Source organism: Solanum verrucosum, unplaced genomic scaffold, assembly GCF_900185275.1.
Source record: "Solanum verrucosum unplaced genomic scaffold, falcon-dt-bn FXZP01000064.1, whole genome shotgun sequence".
NCBI lineage: Eukaryota > Viridiplantae > Streptophyta > Magnoliopsida > Solanales > Solanaceae > Solanum > Solanum verrucosum.
The window spans coordinates 2,139,092-2,159,696 of NW_026020144.1; the positions used below are offsets into that span (position 1 = coordinate 2,139,092).

General features: G+C 34.8%; 3 protein-coding genes across 4 annotated transcripts in view; 1 reads left to right on the forward strand and 2 right to left on the reverse strand.

Annotated features, from left to right (window-relative positions):
- Positions 1 to 10,929, reverse strand: part of LOC125827809 (phenylcoumaran benzylic ether reductase TP7) — a 48,843-nt gene extending 37,914 nt beyond the window's left edge. The window contains exons 1-5 of one of the 2 annotated variants that reach the window (XM_049507153.1): positions 10,681 to 10,878; positions 10,470 to 10,604; positions 9,662 to 9,899; positions 9,326 to 9,529; positions 8,780 to 9,230 (exon numbers count right to left, since the gene is read on the reverse strand). In XM_049507153.1, coding sequence (XP_049363110.1) covers positions 9,064 to 9,230; positions 9,326 to 9,529; positions 9,662 to 9,899; positions 10,470 to 10,604; positions 10,681 to 10,863 — 927 coding nt within the window. In that variant the 5' untranslated portion in view covers positions 10,864 to 10,878 and the 3' untranslated portion in view covers positions 8,780 to 9,063. Of the gene's footprint in view, positions 1 to 8,779; positions 9,231 to 9,325; positions 9,530 to 9,661; positions 9,900 to 10,469; positions 10,605 to 10,680 lie in introns of those variants that run through there. The other variant, XM_049507152.1, reaches the window with a different exon arrangement.
- Positions 1 to 20,605, forward strand: part of LOC125827805 (sugar transporter ERD6-like 6) — a 118,471-nt gene that overhangs the window by 31,712 nt on the left and 66,154 nt on the right. The gene's annotated exons all lie outside the window — the stretch shown is intronic.
- Positions 12,778 to 13,503, reverse strand: LOC125827905 (cyclin-L1-1-like). The gene has a single exon (XM_049507242.1). It carries the CDS (start codon positions 13,501 to 13,503, stop codon positions 12,778 to 12,780), a length of 726 nt encoding a protein of 241 aa, XP_049363199.1.

Here is a 20,605-nt window from a genome sequence, read left to right on the forward strand (position 1 = left end):
TGTAATGTTGGTATATAATCCAAACGTTTGAATTTCAATGTATGTTGTTGGTACATAATACAATCATTTTACTCTTTATATATAATTAATAATATGACAGAATTATGTTATATTTACTCCAACAGTATACCAATAACTTTGTTGTATTACTCTAAGTATGTGACACTCCAGAAAATTTTTCGAATAAATCCTTGAACCATCCTTCATTGTGAGTAGGATTTTACTGAGAAAATTAAATTTCTTGAGTGTTAAGATCACTAGATGTAGCACATTGAGTTCCAAAAAAAACTAAATTGGAAATTGCAAAATCTGAAATTTTGCAAGTTAAGCTAAGTATGAGTTTTGGGTCAACTTCAAACGATCATAAATCCTAGCACATGATTAGTTAGGTGTGCTACAAGATACATTATGAAATATATTTGAATTATCTTTCCAACGCCTCCGAGTTTGCTAAGTTTCGAGGTCGGATGAGTGAGATATGGCCTTTTGAAGTTAGGCTGTCCAGTTAAGGAAAGTTAGCCGAAAATAGTGAGGGGTGTTTTGGTCTTTTCCTTACCCAATCAAATTTAATTCGTTTTTAGTAAGTTTTTAAGGGTCTAATCCTATTAGGTTCAGTTTTATAATTCTAATATACGCCTAGGGTTTTAGTTGAGAGTTCAAGAAGAGAAAAGAAGAGAAGCGTTCGTCGATATTCTTGCGTCTTGTTGCGAAATTTCACCATGGGTTTAATCCCTAAGATGTATGTAAGCTTCCATAGTGTTGGATTTGTTCACCCACACACCAATCATGTTATTTTCAGCGCAATTTTATTCTTAAAGTTGAAAGATTAGAGTTCTTGATGAGTTCTTGATAGGTGTTCTTGAAGTTCATTCTAAATCTTGTTGTGTTGGGTTTTGGATAGTTTCTTGAGATCAAAGTGAGTGTTTTAACGTATGTATTGAGTATATTAGAGTGTACTTATGTTAAGTAATCGATTTTAAGTGATTGAGGAAGAAACCGTTCGATTCTAGGCAAGATAAGGTGAGAAAATGAGTAAAGAATTTCGTCGAGTCTTCTGTGTTGGGGCCTGGCGCGTCGCGCCAGCCAGAGCGCCCCAAAGTATGCTCTGAACTTTAGGGGCTGGCGCCCCATACCACCCATAGCCCCAGGGTCGCCTGCCCCGTCTAGTTTGCAACCGGTTGCTCCGTTTGAGTTCTTTCGAAGGGTACCTTCACACTTTTTCGATTCTAACTACTCTAAGCTGCTTCTAAACACCTAAAATCATTCCTAACATGATCATATCCTTGAATTCATAATTCAAACTCAAGGTATAGTTGAGATTTAAGTTTTGAGAATTCTTTCGAACATTCTAAGAAAGTCCCTTTGAGTTTTTTTTGTGGAGTATTCTACGACTTCTAGTAACTTGTGTCAAGACTCGAGCAAGTGAGTATGAGAGTGATGAGAATGTATTAATGAGTCTACTTTTCATCATGAGATCCTTCATATCATGAATCATAACTCTTGAATCCATAATTTAAATTCAAGAGAGAGTTAAGAGTAGAGTTCAAGAAAGCATTTAAGTTCAATTGTGAATCCTTTGAGATCAACTATCAATTTGAACTAAGTTTTGAGGAAGTAAGTAAGAGAATGAGAAGAGTCGTTTACAAGAGTTCCATGTTGTTATGTAGACCCTCGAGTCGAGTCGTTCATGCCCATAAATTCTGCATGAATTTCATAAGTTGAGTATCTTTAAGAGGAGTAGTATCTTCAAGATCTAAGTCTTGAGGATAAAGTTCATAATCTCTTTTTGAGATTATATTCCTAATCATGAGACTATTACATGTTACCCATGAAGTCCTTAAGTTGAGTAGTTCATGCCCAAAATTCCGCATGAACCCTATACGTCGAGTAGTCTTGAGATGAGAACTATCTTTGAGTCCTTGAGTTGAGTAGTTCATGCTCATAATTCCGCATGAATCCTCTGAGTCGAGTATTCTTTAAATGATTATTATCATTGATGGTCTTGAGTTTCGAGTATTGAGTTCTATCTATGGTTGTTGAAAACCTTGCATTGAGTCGTTCACGTCCATAATTCGGCATGATCCATATTTTAAGAAGTCTTTTACAAACGTTTTAACTTTGTTTTAAGACTTAAGTTTTGAGTAAAGAGTAAAGAGTAAAGTTCATTTCTTCAAAAGATTATATCGGGACTATGTATTCCCAAGAGTTTAAAATGTTTTCACACTTAAGGAAGAAGGGAAACCTTGATTTCCAAAAGAGCCTTTGTGCTAATTTTTAGTTAAAGAGTAAATGTTTTCACATTTGAGCAAGAAAGGAAACTGAGATTTCCAAGAGAGCTTTTAAGCTAAGTTTTTGAGCAATTATCTCAAATCACAGAAAGAAGTATGTTTTTAAACATAAAGAGATAATATCATATTTTGGAGTAGTATTAAGCACCGATATGGGGGAGCGTTCAGAGAACCCACAACCCTTATAAACCATGTAGCCATCATGGGTAGAAAAGGGTCATACTTTTTAGATGAATCATTTTCGCATAGACTAGTGGATCCACTTAGTAATCTAGGTCCTATACCTCTGGCCCGGTATTCGATGCGTTGGCAGTGTGAGGAAGATCGTTGTATCATCACAATAGCTCTTATGTGATGGTTGTCGGTTAGAAAAACTCTCACAACAGTACTTTGTATTCTTATATACATCAGTTTATTTGTATTTTTACATACTTCTCAGAGTTTTATGTATCTTTCCATACACATAGAGTTTACATCATGTTTTAAACAACTTTTCTTTATAATACACTTGTTTTAAACTTCTTTATATTGAAATGAGTTCAATTATGTTGAGTTGAGTTGAGCCAGGTAAGTATGTTTCCTTTTTATCAAAGCTCAAGCTTATGTTTATTCTTTAGAATTCTTCTTACATGCTCGTACATTTCACGTACTGAGCCATTTGGCTTATATCTTCTCATGATGCAGACACATGTATTCAGGATTATCAACTGGAGCTTTGTTGATACATTCGGAAGTTCGAGTTTGCTATAGTGAGTCTCCTTGTTTCCGGAGAATTTCATTTACTTTTCAGTTTAGTCAGGATGTCGTGGGTCTTGTCCCGACTTTCATCTTTAACAGTTAGAGGCTTCATAGATAGTCAGTATAGTTAAGAAGTCTGTATCATTTATTTATTTAAAAGTTTTAAAGACTTAAGTTGCCTATTTTATGGTGAGTTGAATAATTTATTTTATTCAGAATTCTCTTTTGTGTTAAAACTTCTATTTAAGTTTTTCATGAATTTTATACTTTTTTTAGCTTTGTATGCTTGAGTTAGTCTTCCGCTTGTAGTCAGCCAGGATGAGGGTTCGCTTGGGGACCAGAAATGGTTCTCGAGTGCCGGCCACGTCCAGGGTATAGGTTCGGGTCGTGACAAAGTAGTTTTTTGCTCTCTTTTTTTGCAAGTTTTAAGTTGGTATTTAATAAATGCATTTCAACTAAACACGACAATACCAACTACATGTACATTTAAAAATCATCAATGGGAATAAACTATTGAAGAATAACCAAAGTTGTAATAATTTGCAGTTATCAGTCTTAAAAAATTCCAGAAGTTCTGGAAGAAGAAAGAAAAACCAATTAAGAAAATTACAAAATAATACATCATTGTTAAGTTTGATAAGCAAACTTAGGGCATGTCTTTTTGTTATGTCTTGATGTACCACATTAACTACAAGTATATTGATATTTTGTTAATAGAAGTCTTAAGTAGTACACTTTTATAATCACACCATTGATATTGCGCAAGATATGATATAGTGCTAGAATCATGTTTGTAACTTTGTATATAAATAGTTTAGCAATTGTAAAGCATAGAAATACAAAATAGTTTTCAACTCTTTTCGGTTTCTGATTTATCAATTCGTATCATGGTATCAAGAGCCTAATTTTTTTTCTTCCTGAAACTACTTTAATTTGCTCCTTATTGTTGTTTAATTTCTATCGGATATCTCTTGTCTTTCTAATGGAGTTACATTCCCACTGTTCTACTCGAAAAAAGAAATAAAAGACTTTTTTTTCGAAAATCAACTTAGGTTTTAAAAGAAAAATCGATTTTCAAAGAGAGTCGCCACTTAATTTTTTGAAAGAAATTAAGAAAACTTAAGATTTTCAAAGATTTAAACATATTAAAAATCATTTGAAATCCAAATAGGGTTCGGAGTTTAATTTACATTTTAAAAAGGGTTTAAGCATTCAAAATATCTGCTAGCGTGAGGTTGACCAATGACTTGACTAAACATTTGACTAATTTTAAAATACTAATTAAATAAAGACAACTCAGTTTTTCATTTTTTGAAAGGAAATAAACTAAAGACTCATGTATCAACAACACAACTAATAAAATAAGTAATAACTAAAATATAAATAGTGAAAATTACAAAAGTGTACTACTTAAGACTTCTATTAACAAAATATCAATATACTTATATTTAATTACAAACTAAGTGTCACGCCTCGAGCCTACACCCTGGATGTGGCCGACACTCGGAGACCATTGTTGGCCCCAAGCGAACCCTTGACCCGGCTACTTAACTCAGCGGAAGACTTAGCTCAACACAATATAGGTTCATAAAACAATTTAAATGATAAAGTCTGGCCAAAATGGCAACTTATGTCTCAAATAGAATATCTGTAAATACATAGATGAGAGACTCAACTACTATATGACTGTCTATGAAGCCTCTATAATACTGAGATGGATGTTGGGACAAACCCCACAACATCCTAATAAAGAAAACTAGGAAAGCAAATAAAAGAGTCCTCCGGAATGCAAGGAGGCTCACCACTGACTCTGGAGTGCGCGACTAGATCAACGGCTCACTGGATACTGATCGTGGTTACCTGCGTCTGCATCATAATAAGATGCAGGCCAACTGACATCAGTACATTGAATGTACGAGTATGCGAGTTGGAAAGATAAACAACAACTTAAGCTTGAAAAGAGTGAAGTGGAACACTTACCGTGGCTCTGTACAACTCATGAACAAATGAACTCAATATAAAGCAATAAGACACATGCAATATATATATATATATATATATATATATATATATAAAGTTTGTAAAACAGTGTAAACAACTTAGTTCGTTAAAGATAAAGCAATAAAATATTCAACTTTACTTATATATAAAAGTAATATAACTTTAGTGGGAGATTCTTTAACCAACAACCACCACTATGAGCCCTAGTGATGATACAACATTTTACCTCACGTTTCCCAAGGACCATCCTATACCTTGCCGTGGTATAGGACCTTACTTAACTTAGTGGATCCACTAGCTTAACTTACGTGATCATCTAAAAAGTATGACCCGTTAAATCCCATGATGGCTACATGGTTCTTATGGAGAGTTGAGTTAATATGAACTCGCGTCCCCAATTCGGTGCTCAATACTACTCCCAAAATATACTTTAGTTCATATGTGTTTTAAACACCTCTTTCTTTAGTTTGAGATAATTGCTCAAAGTTTAGCCCAAAGGCTCTCTTAGAATCGATGTTCCCTTTACTGAAAACTAGCCCAAAGGCTCTTTTGGAAATCATAGTTCCTTACTTGCTCAAATGTGAAAACATTTATAAACTTCCTTAGGAATACTTAGTTCCCTAATAACTTTTGAGATATGAATTCAACTTCTTACTCTTTGCTTAACTTGAAACTTGAGCCTTAAAATGAAGTTTAAACGTTTAATAAAGACTCTTGAAAAACGGTTTCTTTCTAATTCTAGTTCTTTCGAATAATTGGGCGTTACAATTAGTCTTTTTTTTGCAGGTGAGCTAAAGGCAGGGAAAATGATGGGGTTGTTGCCAAGGAGGGAGCTACACATGGACGACGAGGCTATGGGAGATGAAAATGTTGTTAAGCTATTTTGCTCGGATACTTCAAAAATGTGGTCGTACCTTTGTCAGTTCCTTTAAAAGTAGTGTATGTTTGGAGGATCTGATACAGATACGAATGACATTTATGGAGGATCTGAGCAACATAGTTTATAAGGTGTACATAGGGTCAATAATGAAGAGTGAAAAACTTCATTTTGGTTTAAGAAATTGAGTACCATTATTTTTCCAAATTGTTAAAAGGTAACCCCACTTGGGCATTTGAGACATGGTGGTCCTTCTTGCATTATTTTGGCAAGGGAGGATGGACAAAATATGATTTGTGTATATATTTATATTCTATATATAATAAGCCACAATGCAACTATCATTGTAACTGTCTTGTTAACTTTCAACCAAAAGCTAACAAGATTTTTAGTTATATATTTATTATTTAGTTAAATAATAAATATGTCATTTCTATATATATTTTTCTATTACTATATATAATAAGTGGGAATATGTACTACTTAGCACATGACAAGTGTTACATGTGCTTAGATAGTGTTGTGCATTCTTCTTTTATGGTTGTACCTTTAAAATTTATATTATTGGACAATTTAACACCATTAATCACAAGAATTAATAAGTTAAAACATTTTTAAAAAAAATATGAAAATTTGGATGACTCTCCAAATTTTATTTGTGTCACATAAATTGAGACAACAAAAATAACATATATTGGGTCCATTTTAATTTATTTGTCTTTTTTTGTGTTTTTTATATTTAAAAATTGCATATAAATACTATAAATCATGATAATTGACAACATAAAATATGTTTTGAAAAAAATACAAAAAATTTCACTGATTCTTCAAGTGAAACTATCGTAAAAATACTATAAATCATGATAATTGACAACATAAAATATTTCAAAAATAAATACATATAAAAAAATTCCATTCATTCTTGAAATTAATCTATCGTTACAAATTATGTATAAAATATAATAAATCGTGATAATTGACAACTTAAAATATTTATTAAAAAACACAAAAAATGAAATTGACTGAGTCTTAAAATTAATCTATCAATGTCACATAAAATGAGACAAAAGTAGTAATATGTATTATTTAATGTGAAATTATTGAAAACTACGTAAAATGTATTGTAAATCTTAACAATTAACAACATTTGATTGACTCTTGAAATTTTATCTATTCTACATACATTGAGACAAACAGAGTAATATATATTAAGTATTTAAAATTACATACAACCTTATTGCTTTCTGTAGGCTTCGAATTATCGTGGTCATTTTTTAGGCTGATACAAGTTTTGTACATTTTCTATTAATTTTTTTTTAATATTATAAATCGCAATAATTAATAATTTAAAATATTTAAAAAAATATATTGAAAATTGAGTTGGTTTTGGGAATTTTATTTATACTATATAAAATGGGACAAAGGAAGCAACATATATCATTTACAAATGACTTAAAAAACATTAAAAATTACAATAATTACCAAATTAAAATATTTAAAAGCTATATAATAAAATAGGCTCACTCTCAGAATTCTATCAGGCTCACATATATTGGGACAGAAAAAATAACACATATCATTTTAAAATTATCAAAAAAGTATTATAAATAATAATAATTAACAACTTAAAATATCTAAAAGACATTTTAAAAGGGTTAATTTTGTAATTTTATCCATATCACATAAATTAGGACAAAGTGACCAGTAATGTAGGTTATTTGAAAGTTACATAAAAATATTATAAATCACAATAATTAATAACTTAAAACATTTTTAAAAAAAATATGAAAATTTGGATGACTCTCCAATTTTTATTTGTGTCACATAAATTGAGACAACAAAAATAACATCTATTGGGTCCATTTTAATTTATTTGTCTTTTTTTTTTTGTGTTTTTTATTTTTAAAAATTGCGTAAAAATAATATAAATCATGATAATTGACAACATAAAATATGCTTTCAAAAAAATACAAAAAATTCCACCGATTCTTGAAGTGATTCAATCATAAAAATACTATAAATCATGATAATTGACAACATAAAATATTTTTAAAATGTTGTATGTGGGTAGTCTTATTATGACTTAAATAGTGTCAAAGAAACTACAGGTTTGTGATAAAAAAAACGTATTCCTTTATGCACGCAAACAATCGCTTCAAAAACTACGTTATTAGCCCCAAAACATACCATTTATATTATTGGGCCCGTGCTATGCACGAGCACCATTATCTAGTATCTACATAAGGTACAACAACAATTCCATTTATTATAGTACATAAGCAATTAGTCAATTCTTTTTATTCTATTCAACTTTTTTTTTCCATTTGTACTTACCTTTCTCATATAACAAACAATAATGGTGGATGTGTAATATAAGTATAATATGTGTATGATCGTGTATAATTTATGTATACTGACTAAAGAAAATAAACAGTAAATCTGCTCAGCTATTCGCGTAAAGATCCCCACTTTACTTAAGAAAGCATCATGATCCATTCTAGAATAAAGAAGCATATTCTTCCTAATAAAAGTTAGGTGCAGTTGGAAAGTTTACCTAACTAGTAGAGAAAAAGCAGAGGGATTTCTTGGAGTATGACTAAAGCATGAATGATAATGTTAGATTGGTAGGGTAGTAACTCATCATTTAAAATCATCATACCAAATTGACAATATTTTCCAGTCACTATGTATCCGCACATCAGCTATTTGATCGGGATACTATTACATAGGTTCCTGACAGAATTCTTTAGATTTTAAGGCAAACTATCCGTTGATTATGTTCCATACGATACTTGAACTCATAAGAAAGCTAGAGAAAACTGAAATGAGTGAGCCTCATTTATAAACAGTAGAGAGTCCTCTTTGATTGATCTTTATTGACAACAAGACTCTTTCATATTACATCACACCTTAAAATCTGATACAAGATGGTAGAGCAACAATGCAAAAAGCAAAAAGACGTGAATGTCTTCTATTTTCTGTAGTTTCATTATAGTACTACTCAGTATGGATAGAAAAAAAAAAAAACTTAAAACATACCATTCAACGTGTCTCCGATGACATAGTTAACAAGCACTCATACTTCCAGATAAAATGTCTGATAACACTCATCATCTAACAGTTTATTTGAGTGATCGAAGACATCAAACGTGTGAATATTTAGACAAAGTGACCAAGGTACTCCTCCACTGTGATGTACTTAACATCTGGATAAAGTTCCGAGGCCTCAACCCCAAACGATGGCTCAATCTCAAAATTGGTTTGATCACCTTTCACGAATGTTGAGTGGTTGATTGCAAGTATGATATTAATTGGCATTGGAGATGCTGCAGCAGTATGCAATATACAATGTCAGGATTACCTATGTTAAATTGAAAGAAAGAGTCTCGACTAAAAATGAAATGATATAAAGATTACTGACTCTGGATGTCTTTGAGAATTTGCTCCTCTGGAACGTAGATTTTCTCGAGAGTTTTACCAATCAGTTTCTCCCATATAGCCACAAGCTCGTTGAACGATAAGGTGTTCTTGGGAGGCCTGATGTAAAGGGTCTTGTTCAACGTTCTCGGGTCATCAACAGCCTTAATGGAGTAGGTGCCAATGTCATGTTCTTCGTTGAATACAGCTGCAGACATACAGAACAAAGCAGAAAAAAAGTATACAAAAATGAGACATTTTGTCATGAACTTGTTCTGTTGGCACGCGTACCACATTCAAATCAATGGATTCGCCACATGAGGATTTTTTTTCAACTTACCCTTAACATTTCCATCTCCCGGAATGATGACTTTGTCTCGAGGAGGAGGAGTGGCTCCTGGCTGGACCAAAGTTGGTAAGAAATAACCAGCAAAACAGTTACATGAGACATAAGTATAGGGAATTTCTGCAGCCTCAATTGCTCTTCGGATTTGGACTTTCACAGCAAATGTAGACTTTGCTGGCTCCACAGCATTGATCTTATCGACATCCATACCAAACTCCGAAGGGAAGAATCTCTAAAAAAAAACTTAGCACAAGATAATTTAGCTTTGTGAACACATTTTCTTAATCATGTTCAGTTTCTCTAGTGAAATGTTCTTCTAAAATTGAAACATTTACGCAAAGTTGATGCATACTTCTGTCATACACTTGGCAATGCAGATCAAGATGTTCCACTAGACCACTTGGCCATGTTAACAGTTAGCAATCTTACTTATTTTATGCCTTTAATCAATGAGACACTATGTTACTTGGACTCTCCAAATATGTTGCTACACCTATGTTGGATCCTCCAAAAATACACTAGTTTTGGACGATCCAACACACAACCATCAATCAACATCATTGAAGAATCCGAGCAACACAGATTCAACATCCCTTTGATAGTCCAAATTCTCTAATTCAAATGTGATCTATAAATTCAAGAATTTTATCAAAAATAACTATAATCAAGATCCACATACTACTCCTTTGAGAATGGTATAAGTTAGAATCTAGTATTTCCATTATCCCCTTTGTCTCATGTTACACCCTTAACCAGAGGTCTCAAGTTCAAAGCCCCTTGTGAAAAACAAGAAGCAACTAACCTTAATATTGCCAGCTTCTTTGATAGCATCAATGATCTTAATTTGATCAGCCAATTGCATTGCACCAACAGTTGATATCACCACATCCACTTGTTTTATAGCCTTCAACAAACTCTCATGATCATACAAATCACCCTGTTCAAAAAAACAAGAAACTAAAATATACTTGCATATACAATTTATTAACAAATGCACCATATAATATACATACATTAATAATAGTGACACCCAAATTCTTGAAATTCTCAACAATTTTGCCCTTAACAGGATCAGAAACTGTGGTCTCTCTAACTAAAGCAAAAGTTGGGTGTCCAGATTTTGTACTAGCTTCAACTACAAATTTACCAATATACCCTGTTCCTCCAATGATCAGAATTTTGCTTTTATCAGCCATTTGATAAAAATAAAACTTAAAGATTTTGAGTTGAAATTAAAGAACTTTCTCAAGAATTTAGTTGTGTTGTTTTGTGTATAAAGTATGCTAAGGCAACATCATTTTATGCAATGAGGTACGGAGCTGTAATTACCAAAATGACCTTGCTGTTCCAACTAACTGTCTTTATGAATATTGTATTTGCTTTCTTTGAGGTGCATCAACCTACTAGACTGATACTCTTCGTCTATTTTTATTTGTCTACTATTTATAGTCAATAAAATTTAGTGGTATTTTGTATTTATAAATTTTAAATAGTAGATTCATCTCTGAGTGTATGTAACAAGGTTTGTGCTTTTGGTAGAGCATAAAGATGAACAAGAACTCTACAAACGTGACCAGTGGCCATTACAGATTGAGGTAAAATCCCGCTCTCTTGGATCAGATTACAAAACATTTTGTTTTTCTAGAAAAATAATTTAAGTTTGATCAGGAATTTGCAAAAAGAATTGTTCAATTCTTTTGAAGTAAAATATATTTTATCAACCACATCATGATTGTAATAATTTATTTCCTAATTATAACAATTACATAGCTATTGTAAATACAAATTACTATACTTCATTTCATATCTACAACTTATCATATTTCACTTTCATAATTGGTTATTCACTTATTGTTCAACATATATGAAACTATAGGTTAGGTAAAAGGTCATATGAAATTTGCCAATTTTGTAATGCATGACCAAATAGTGAATGAATATAGGGTGTAACTTAGAAATGAATAAAGAATAAAATAAGGATGATAATAATTGAATTGAGTGATGTTGTGAGAAATGGAAATATAGTTGAATATGATAGAGCACTAGGTACAGACCCTACAAAACGATGATCTCCACCTTCTTTTTTTTATGATAATAATTGAATTGAGTGGTGTTATGAGAAATGGAAATATAGGTGAATATGATTCATATGTAGAGCCCTAGGTACAAACCCCACAAAACCATGATCTCGACCTTTTTTATTTTTGTTTTTGGTTGAAAATGTGAGTGACTTGAGATGGAAATAAAAGAAGCTAATTAATTTGAATTAAAATTGGAAAGAGGCAAAAGAGGCATTAGTGAAAATTGAATAATGAATTTTTGGTAGCTAGTAATAGTTGAACTCATGAGACAGATTGCTCCAAACTTAAAGTTGACATTTATGTTGAGAATCAAATATCATGCATAGTTAAGGTGTGTAGCTGAGATTTCGTCCATAGTTGAAGGGGTACTTATGCCTTATCCCTAACAAATTGGGAAAATTGTATGAAATAGCAAACTATTAATTCAAATTAAATGTTTTAGTAATAGTTTATTTTAATTGTAATTCGCAGCAAACATCCTCTTTTTTTGCCATCTGATTCGGTATACAATTAGTCATTTTCAGTATACAATTAGCCATTTTATACATTTCGGTATAAAATGTGTTTGTGTTTGTATAAAGCGATTGAAAAGTGTATATACAAATACAAATACATATATTTTCGTCATATACACTTATAATTATACAAATACAAATCTTACTATACAAATTACAATGTATAAATGAATTTATATAAAACTGGACAATTTGTATAAAATTGGATATTTGTAGTGAATTATACAAATCAAAAGCCCCATAACAAACATAAAATTTGTTATGGAGCGCAATTATCCAAACTATGATTATAACATATTAATATGATTTTTATGTTTGTTATATGTGAAAATTGCTCATAAAAATTCAGGTTCAAGTGGGTTTCCAAGGAACATTTATTTATAATTAAAAAATTATCAAATATATAAAAACAAGTTCAGGTGAGGGTTCCAAGAAAGTGTTATTTATATTTTAAAAAGTATCAAATTTATAAAAAATATATAATTACAAAAGTTGAAGCGGAAACACATAAATTTTAAATTCTAAATTTATCGTAAAGATGAGCAAGAACTCTACAAACTTCATCTATACCATGCTTATCTGCATCAAATGCTATCCACCAAGGAGGATTCTCTGGTAATGGCACTTGAAATCTACGAGCTGCAGCATATATAACTCCACAAGCTACAATTTCACTCTTAAATCTTACACACAATGTTGTGCGCAAACTATCATTTGCAAGATTCCATGCTTCTTGTTTCAATTCTGGACATGTAATTTCAAGAATCGCAATATAAATCGATACAAATTTATGTGGATGTTCAACATGACAAATAAATCCAATCTCTCTCAAAACATGTATCTCTGTTTCGATGATTAGCTCTGTTTTCAAATCAATATGTTTCCATTCAACTAAGTTTTCTCTCTTGCATTCCATTCTGCGGAAAACGTTACATACATGTCTAGTTTTTCTTGGAATTTCTTCGAGTTTTGATGCAAGCCAAATACAAGTAGCAGCAACTATCTTCACGTTGTTAAAATTTGCGAATGATTTCTTGCAATAAAATCGATGAAATAATACTTGTCCAGTGGCCATTACAGATTGAGGTAATCTGAGCAAAATCCCGCTTTCTTGAATCAGATTACAACCATGAATTCGTAATGCTGTTTCTCTAAGTTCATCGATTCCATCTTTTCGAGAAGGCGAGTTTATAAGCTCCTCCTCTGTTACATAGAATGTGTCTATTGCCGTGTAAATCATTGTTGAAAACAAGAGAATGTGTCTATTGCCGTGTAAATCATTGTTGAAAACAAGAGACGTAGTATTTTTGTTATTCCATATTCACAATGGAACAGTAGGTAGGAGTACAACTCTGGTATTTTTGTACATTGAAACTATGTAATAAGGCATCTCTATTTATAATACTAATACTAATAACCAAAGTAAATTAGGACTAGAACTGACAAATTCTAGTTAAACATAAATGAGTAAATACCATAAATAACAAATCTTAAACTACTTAAGAATCCTACTCTTGATTTATTTCCTAAAACAATTATATAGAATACACTTTAATATAATAATTATTTTTAAAGAGTTTATATCTAAGTTACTTTGCGTAAGATATTTTACATGTAACTTTTCTAGCCATCCAACTTGGTGACCAAGTATCACATTTACTTGATGCGAAAGTTAGCCACTAATCTAATCTCTATTACTTTTGCTAAATTTTTGACTTGTTTGACTTTTTTGAAATATTTCACGTTGTTGAAATAGTTTTTTTAGTGCAGTGTTCAACATATCTTGAGTATTATTTATGTATTAACATAAAATATTATTATAATAGTATTTATTTAAAATTTCATATTATTATTTTGATAATTATATCATATTTTACCCTTATTTTCCGACACACTTAGCCTCCTTGTTCGAATAGAACTAAAATAATACTAATTGATTCTCTGTCTTAGTAGGATTACAATAATTGTTTTCATGGATATGAATATAATAATTATTACTCCCTCCGTCCTTAATTACTTGTTCACATTTCCTTTTTTAGTTATTCTTAATTACTTGTCCATTTTGACAAATTAAGGACAATTTTTGTTTACATATTATACCCTCAATTTTACTTTGAAAAAGGTAGAACTTCTTGAAAATCTCAAGTTTTTAATTTATCCACTTCATAATTAATGGGGGTAAAATGGTAAACTCACTATGTCAATTATTGTACAGAATGGCAAACTAATAATGTTAATTAAATGCACTAACTACCGTTTCTATTATTTCCTTTAATAAGCAAAATCTCGGTCACTTTGCTATTATAGGGCCCCACCGATTTGTATAATTTATTAAAAAAATAAAAGAAATGTTTTTCCTTTTCCCTTTCTTTTATACAATCTCTTCTCCTATTTCCTTCAAATTCTCCCAAATCTTCTCCCCAAATACAATTTCAAATTACAAATTTCTCCAACACGTCCTCGTCTCGTTTTCAAAAGAGAAACATTACTTCAAAAATTTCAGGTACCGCCAAAACTCATCTCATTCTATTAATTTTTGTTAATTTTTTTCAATTTTTTCAATTTAAATGTATATGTATATATAACTTATTTTTTTCAGTCATTTACTGTATAATCATTATTTTTTACATTTTTTTTGTTGATTCATGTCTTATACTGTTTGCTTATACAATTATGGTTGTATAAATGTATAATATTAGTAGTTATTGTATAATGTTCCTTTAAACATACACATTTGCTCACACTTATACACTTATTTCTGGGTCAAGTAAAAAAAGGAAAGATAAAACTGACATTTATACTGATCACAATGATAAAACTGAAGTTGTTGTTTGTGGGTCACTGGACTGTATAATTATGTGGGTCATTGGACTGTATAATCATTATTTTTATATTTTTTGTGTTGATTCATGTCTTCTACTGTTTGCTTATACAATTGTGGTTGTATAAATGTATAATATTAGTAGATATTGTATAATGTTCCTTTAAAGATACATATTTGCTCACACTTATACACTTGTGTCTATTTTAATATATTTTAATATGTGAATCAACATTGGCGTTTTGCTTTCTTTAACCTTATACTCAATTTTTAGCTTAATCACATTTGTATCAACACTGAGTTGCATTGCAATAACATTATACAACTCCTTATACGATGAACTTTCTTTAAAAATCACCCCCTCAATTGTATAATCAACGTAACAATTGTCATTGTCCCATCTACTGGAATGCATAACCAAAATAGCTAATGAAGTCATTTTCAAAAATTTTGTATAAAAAAATAAGTTATATATACATATACATTTATACGATTAAGAATTTCAACAACAAACAGAACATATATTTATACAAATTCTAGGAACTTCAGTTATTCACATATATACATATTATCATTATATACTCATATAAACGTTTATATACACATTCTGCATATACATTTATATATAAACAATTACATACACAAATTAAATTAGCATCCCTTTTTATTTATTTTTTAAAATAATCAAAATGTATTTAAAAAAAAAAAGACTGACTAGCGAATATACAGAAAGGCACATCCGTAGCAAACTAAAATTTTGCTACGGACTGCAATTTTATAAAGTTTGCTATAGGATACAATTAGCAATTTTTAATTTGCTATACATAAAAGAAATTCTTTTTTTAATAGGTGTGCCAATTCAAAAGTGGATAAGTAATTAGGAACAGAGGGAGTATATGTTTCCCGTCACATGCATGGTGATTATAATAATTAATTTCTCTAATTATTACAATAATTCAATGTACTGTATTTACTTCATTTCATAAATACAATTTATCATATTTCACTTTCATTAGTAGTTGTTAATTCACTTATTGTTCAACATATATGAAACTATAGGTTAGGTAAAAGGTCATATATGGAATTTGCCAATTTTGTAATGCATGACCAAATAGTGAATGATATAGGGTGTAACTTAGAAATGAATGAAGCCTTAGATAAGAGGTAAACCATACAGAAAAGGTAATTATCTCTTAATTTTTAAAATTAAATAAATATTATTAGATAATTATTTATAATATAGTGGACAAATAAATATGACGAGATTTAAGGTAGGTTATTGAAATTGAGTGATGTTATGGGAAATGGAAATATATGTTAGTATATGGTCCACATGTAGAGCACTATGTCATGTCCCGCCACTATCAGAGCCAAATTTTGCAGCAAAGAAGGCGTAGAGGTTTCTAGAGTCAAGTAGAGAACTCTAGAATGCCTTAGAAATTTCAAGAAGGCCTTGCAGACTTCTAGGCTATGAAGAATTCTTTAGAAAAGGGGCCAATGTGTAAATACTCTAGGGACTTATCATGTAAATATTAATTGCACTTTAGTCCTTAGGAAGTAGTATAAATAGAGGTGTCACTCATTTGCAAAGGCACCACTCAAGTGTAAAGCATTCTCCAAAGCAATACAAAAGCCTTCTTCCAAAAACTCTCTCTTTGTTCTATCTAAGTCTTTCCTTCAGCATTCTCTTAGCGATCTAAGTCTTAAAGGCTTCCTTGAGTTTACAAGATCTTGAAAGAGTAGTGAGTAAATTGTCAAGGGCCACACGGAACTTTAGCCAACACTCTAAGTCCGTGACAACGTGGTATCAGAGCGAAGGTTTGCACTAAGGGAATGACAACCGAAGGGGACGTAAACGCCGCTAGCACAACCAACATCCGTCCGGATGGAGGAAAGAAGTCCTGAAAGGGAAAGAAGCACCAAAAGAGTCCTGAGGAAATGTTGCTGGATCCTACACCAAGCGAGGCGCTAAAATCTCATCCACCCTCGACCACCGAGGCTAGTGACGATGAACACAGCGAAGGGTCCATCGACGTCACCGCAGGAGAAGAGTGGGTCTCAAGGGTTGAAGTGGCCAGGCAGGCCGTGGAGATATTAGGCCGGTGCATGAACGTGGCCGATAGCAAATTCAAGACTCTTGAAGACTTCACTCTTGAGGAGACCGAAAACATCCGTAAGGAGTTGGAGGGACGTCAGCGGGCCGAGTTTGAGATGAAGGAGGCCATCACTTCCTTGGAGTGTCGACTCATGGAGGCGTTGAACATAATTGAAACCATGAAGGCCGAAATGAGGACACTCAAGGAAGACATGGAAGCTGGAGGATCGGCATCACCCGACCGTGACAGGGAGGCCAGGGTCGAGGCTCCCAAGCCACCTATGTTTAAAGGCATCCGCGATGCTCAAGAGGTGGAGAATTTCTTATGGCACTTGGAAAATTACTTCAAGTGTAGCCGGATGAAGAGTGACGAGACCAAGTTCAACACTGCCGTGTTGTATGTTTCAGAGATGGCCATGCTGTGGTGGAGGCGCAAAGAAGCCGAGATAGGGAAGGGGACGTGCACCATCAACACGTGGGAGCAATTTCGCGAAGAGTTCAAGAAAGCCTTCTTCCCTAATAACGTCATATATAAGGTTAAGCGCAAGTTCAGGGAACTGAAGCAAACATGAAGCATTCGGGCGTACGTGAAAGAGTTCACAACTCTAACGCTTCAGATTCCCAACCTCACGGACGAAGACATGTTGTTCCACTTCATGGACGGGTTGTAGAATTGGGCAAAGACGGAGCTGGAACGGAGACAGGTCAAGACCATAGACGAAGCCATCACACAGGCAGAGTCTTTAACAGACTTTAAGCATGATCGGCATGACAAGGCAAAGGGCAAGGATGCAAGGAGCAGTCATGCCAAAGGTGGGGGAGACCGTAGCCGAGGCAAGGAGCAGCAGGCACACCCCAAGAAGCACGACCCCCACAAACCAGATAGCAGACGGTTCGTGCGCCAGAACTACACGGAGAAGAAGGCGCAGACCACCAAGGGAGATGGTTGCTACATATGCGGTGGACCACACGGCTATGCCAGGTGCCCGGAGATGAAGAACCTTGGTGCCATCCTACGCGAACGGAAGGAAAAGGACGCACATGAGCAAGGGCAAGACGCGGGCACGACGCAGTTGGGCATGGTTGGACTATGCGGGGCGATAGCCAAGCAGACGGAGAAGTCAGGAGACTTCAGCACGCAGTATGTAGACATCTCCATCAATGGACGTACAGCTCGTGCCATGGTGGACACCGGGGCAGAAGCAAACATCATGACCAAAACGGCGGCAGAGAGGTTAGGGCTGAACTATGTTCCAAGCAACACCCGCCTCAAGACGGTCAACGCACCACCGACCCCGTGTGCGGAATCGCCCAAGGAGTGAGCATCACGTTGGGAAGTTGGTAAGGTAAGACAAATTTTACCGTCGCTCCTTTGGATATCTTTGACATTATTCTGGGGCAAGAGTTCTTCCAGCGTTGCCACACGATGATCGACCCCCATCTCCAACGACTCATGGTCATGAAGCGGAAAGGGTCGTGCATGGTACCTCTAGTCAAGGTGCTGGAAGGACACGCCCTTCTGTCAGCCATGCAGATTGTAAAGGGCCTAAAGAAAGGAGACCCGACGTTCTTGGCATCCATTGCAAGTTCGAAGGAAGACAATGGTGCTAAGGAATCCTTGCCACCGATCGTAGAGAAGGTCCTTGAAGAAAACAAGGACGTGATGCCGGCCGAGCTGCCAAAGACCCTACCTCCGAGGCGCGAGGTAGACCACAAGATAGAGTTGAAGGTTGGAGCTAAGCCACCCGCAAGCGCACCTTACCGCATGGCTCCACCCGAATTAGAGGAGCTTAGGAAACAGTTGAAAGAGCTCCTCGAAGCCGGTCACATTCGTCCATCTAAGGCACCTTATGGCGCGCCGGTATTATTCCAGAAAAAGAAGGACGGATCCTTGCGCTTATGCATCAACTATCGGGCGCTTAATAAGGTAACAATTAAGAACAAATATCCTATCCCACTTATTGCCGACTTATTTGACAGACTTGGACAGGCCAAGTACTTCACGAAGGTGGACCTCCGAAAAGGGTACTACCAAGTACGCATCGCTGAAGGAGACGAACCAAAGACAGCATGCGTAACCAGATATGGAGCATACGAGTGGTTGGTGATGCCTTTTGGCCTAACCAACGCACCCGCCACATTCTGCACGCTGATGAACAGGATCTTTCAGCCCTACCTAGATCAGTTCGTGGTAGTGTACTTGGACGACATAGTCATCTACAGCAACACTTTGGAGGAGCACGTAGAGCATTTAAGGAAAGTCTTCCAAGTCTTAAGAGAAAACCAGTTTTATATTAAGCGGGAGAAATGCGAGTTTGCCCAACATGAAGTGCATTTCTTGGGGCATATCATCAGCCAGGGCGAACTTCGGATGGACGACGCCAAAGTACGGGCAATCCGAGAATGGGAGGTGCCTACCAACGTGACCGAGCTGCGATCGTTTCTCGGACTTGCGAATTATTACCGCAGGTTCATAAGGGGTTACTCCGCAAAGGCCGCTCCGCTGACTGAGTTATTAAAGAAAAATAAGCCATGGGTATGGAACGCGGAGTGCAAGCAACCGTTCGAAGGTCTCAAGGCCGCGATAACGGAAGAGCCGGTCTTGACGCTGCCTAACTTCTCTAAGACCTTCGAAGTACACACGGATGCCTCAGACTTCGCCATTGGGGGAGTCTTAATGCAGGAAAGACACCCCATAGCATTCGAAAGCCGCAAGCTGAACGAGACCGAGCGGCGCTATACGGTGCAAGAAAAGGAAATGACGGCCATAGTGCATTGCCTGCGCACTTGGAGGCATTACTTGTTAGGCTCCAAGTTCGTGGTCAAGACAGACAACGTAGCCACTAGCTACTTTCAATCACAGAAAAAGATCACCCCAAAACAACCTAGATGGCAGGACTTTCTAGCCGAGTTCGACTACGTCTTGGAGTATAAACCAGGAAGAGGCAATGTTGTGGCCGACGCGTTGAGCAGGAAGGCCGAACTAGCTGCCATCACTACAGCCCATTGTGATATTCAAGATGCAATCAGGGATGGCATACAACATGACCCCGAGGCCAAGAAGCTGATGGAGTTAGCCACCCAAGGCAAGACTAGACGCTTTTGGGTGGAGGAAGGCCTCTTGCTCACGACCGGTCGTAGGGTCTACGTGCCGAAGTTCGGGACCATCAGGCGGTGAATAATCAAGGAAAGCCACGACACACCGTGTGCCGGGCATCCAGGGCAGCGAAGAACGAGGGCGTTGATCGAAGCCATCTATTTCTAGCCACGCATGCGGGACGATATCGAGCGCTATGTGCAGACTTGTCTTGTGTGCCAGCAAGACAAAGTAGAACAAAGGCATCCGGGAGGACTATTGGAGCCACTACCCGTAGCGGAACGTCCATGGGAGAGCGTAACTATGGACTTCATCACTTCACTACCTAA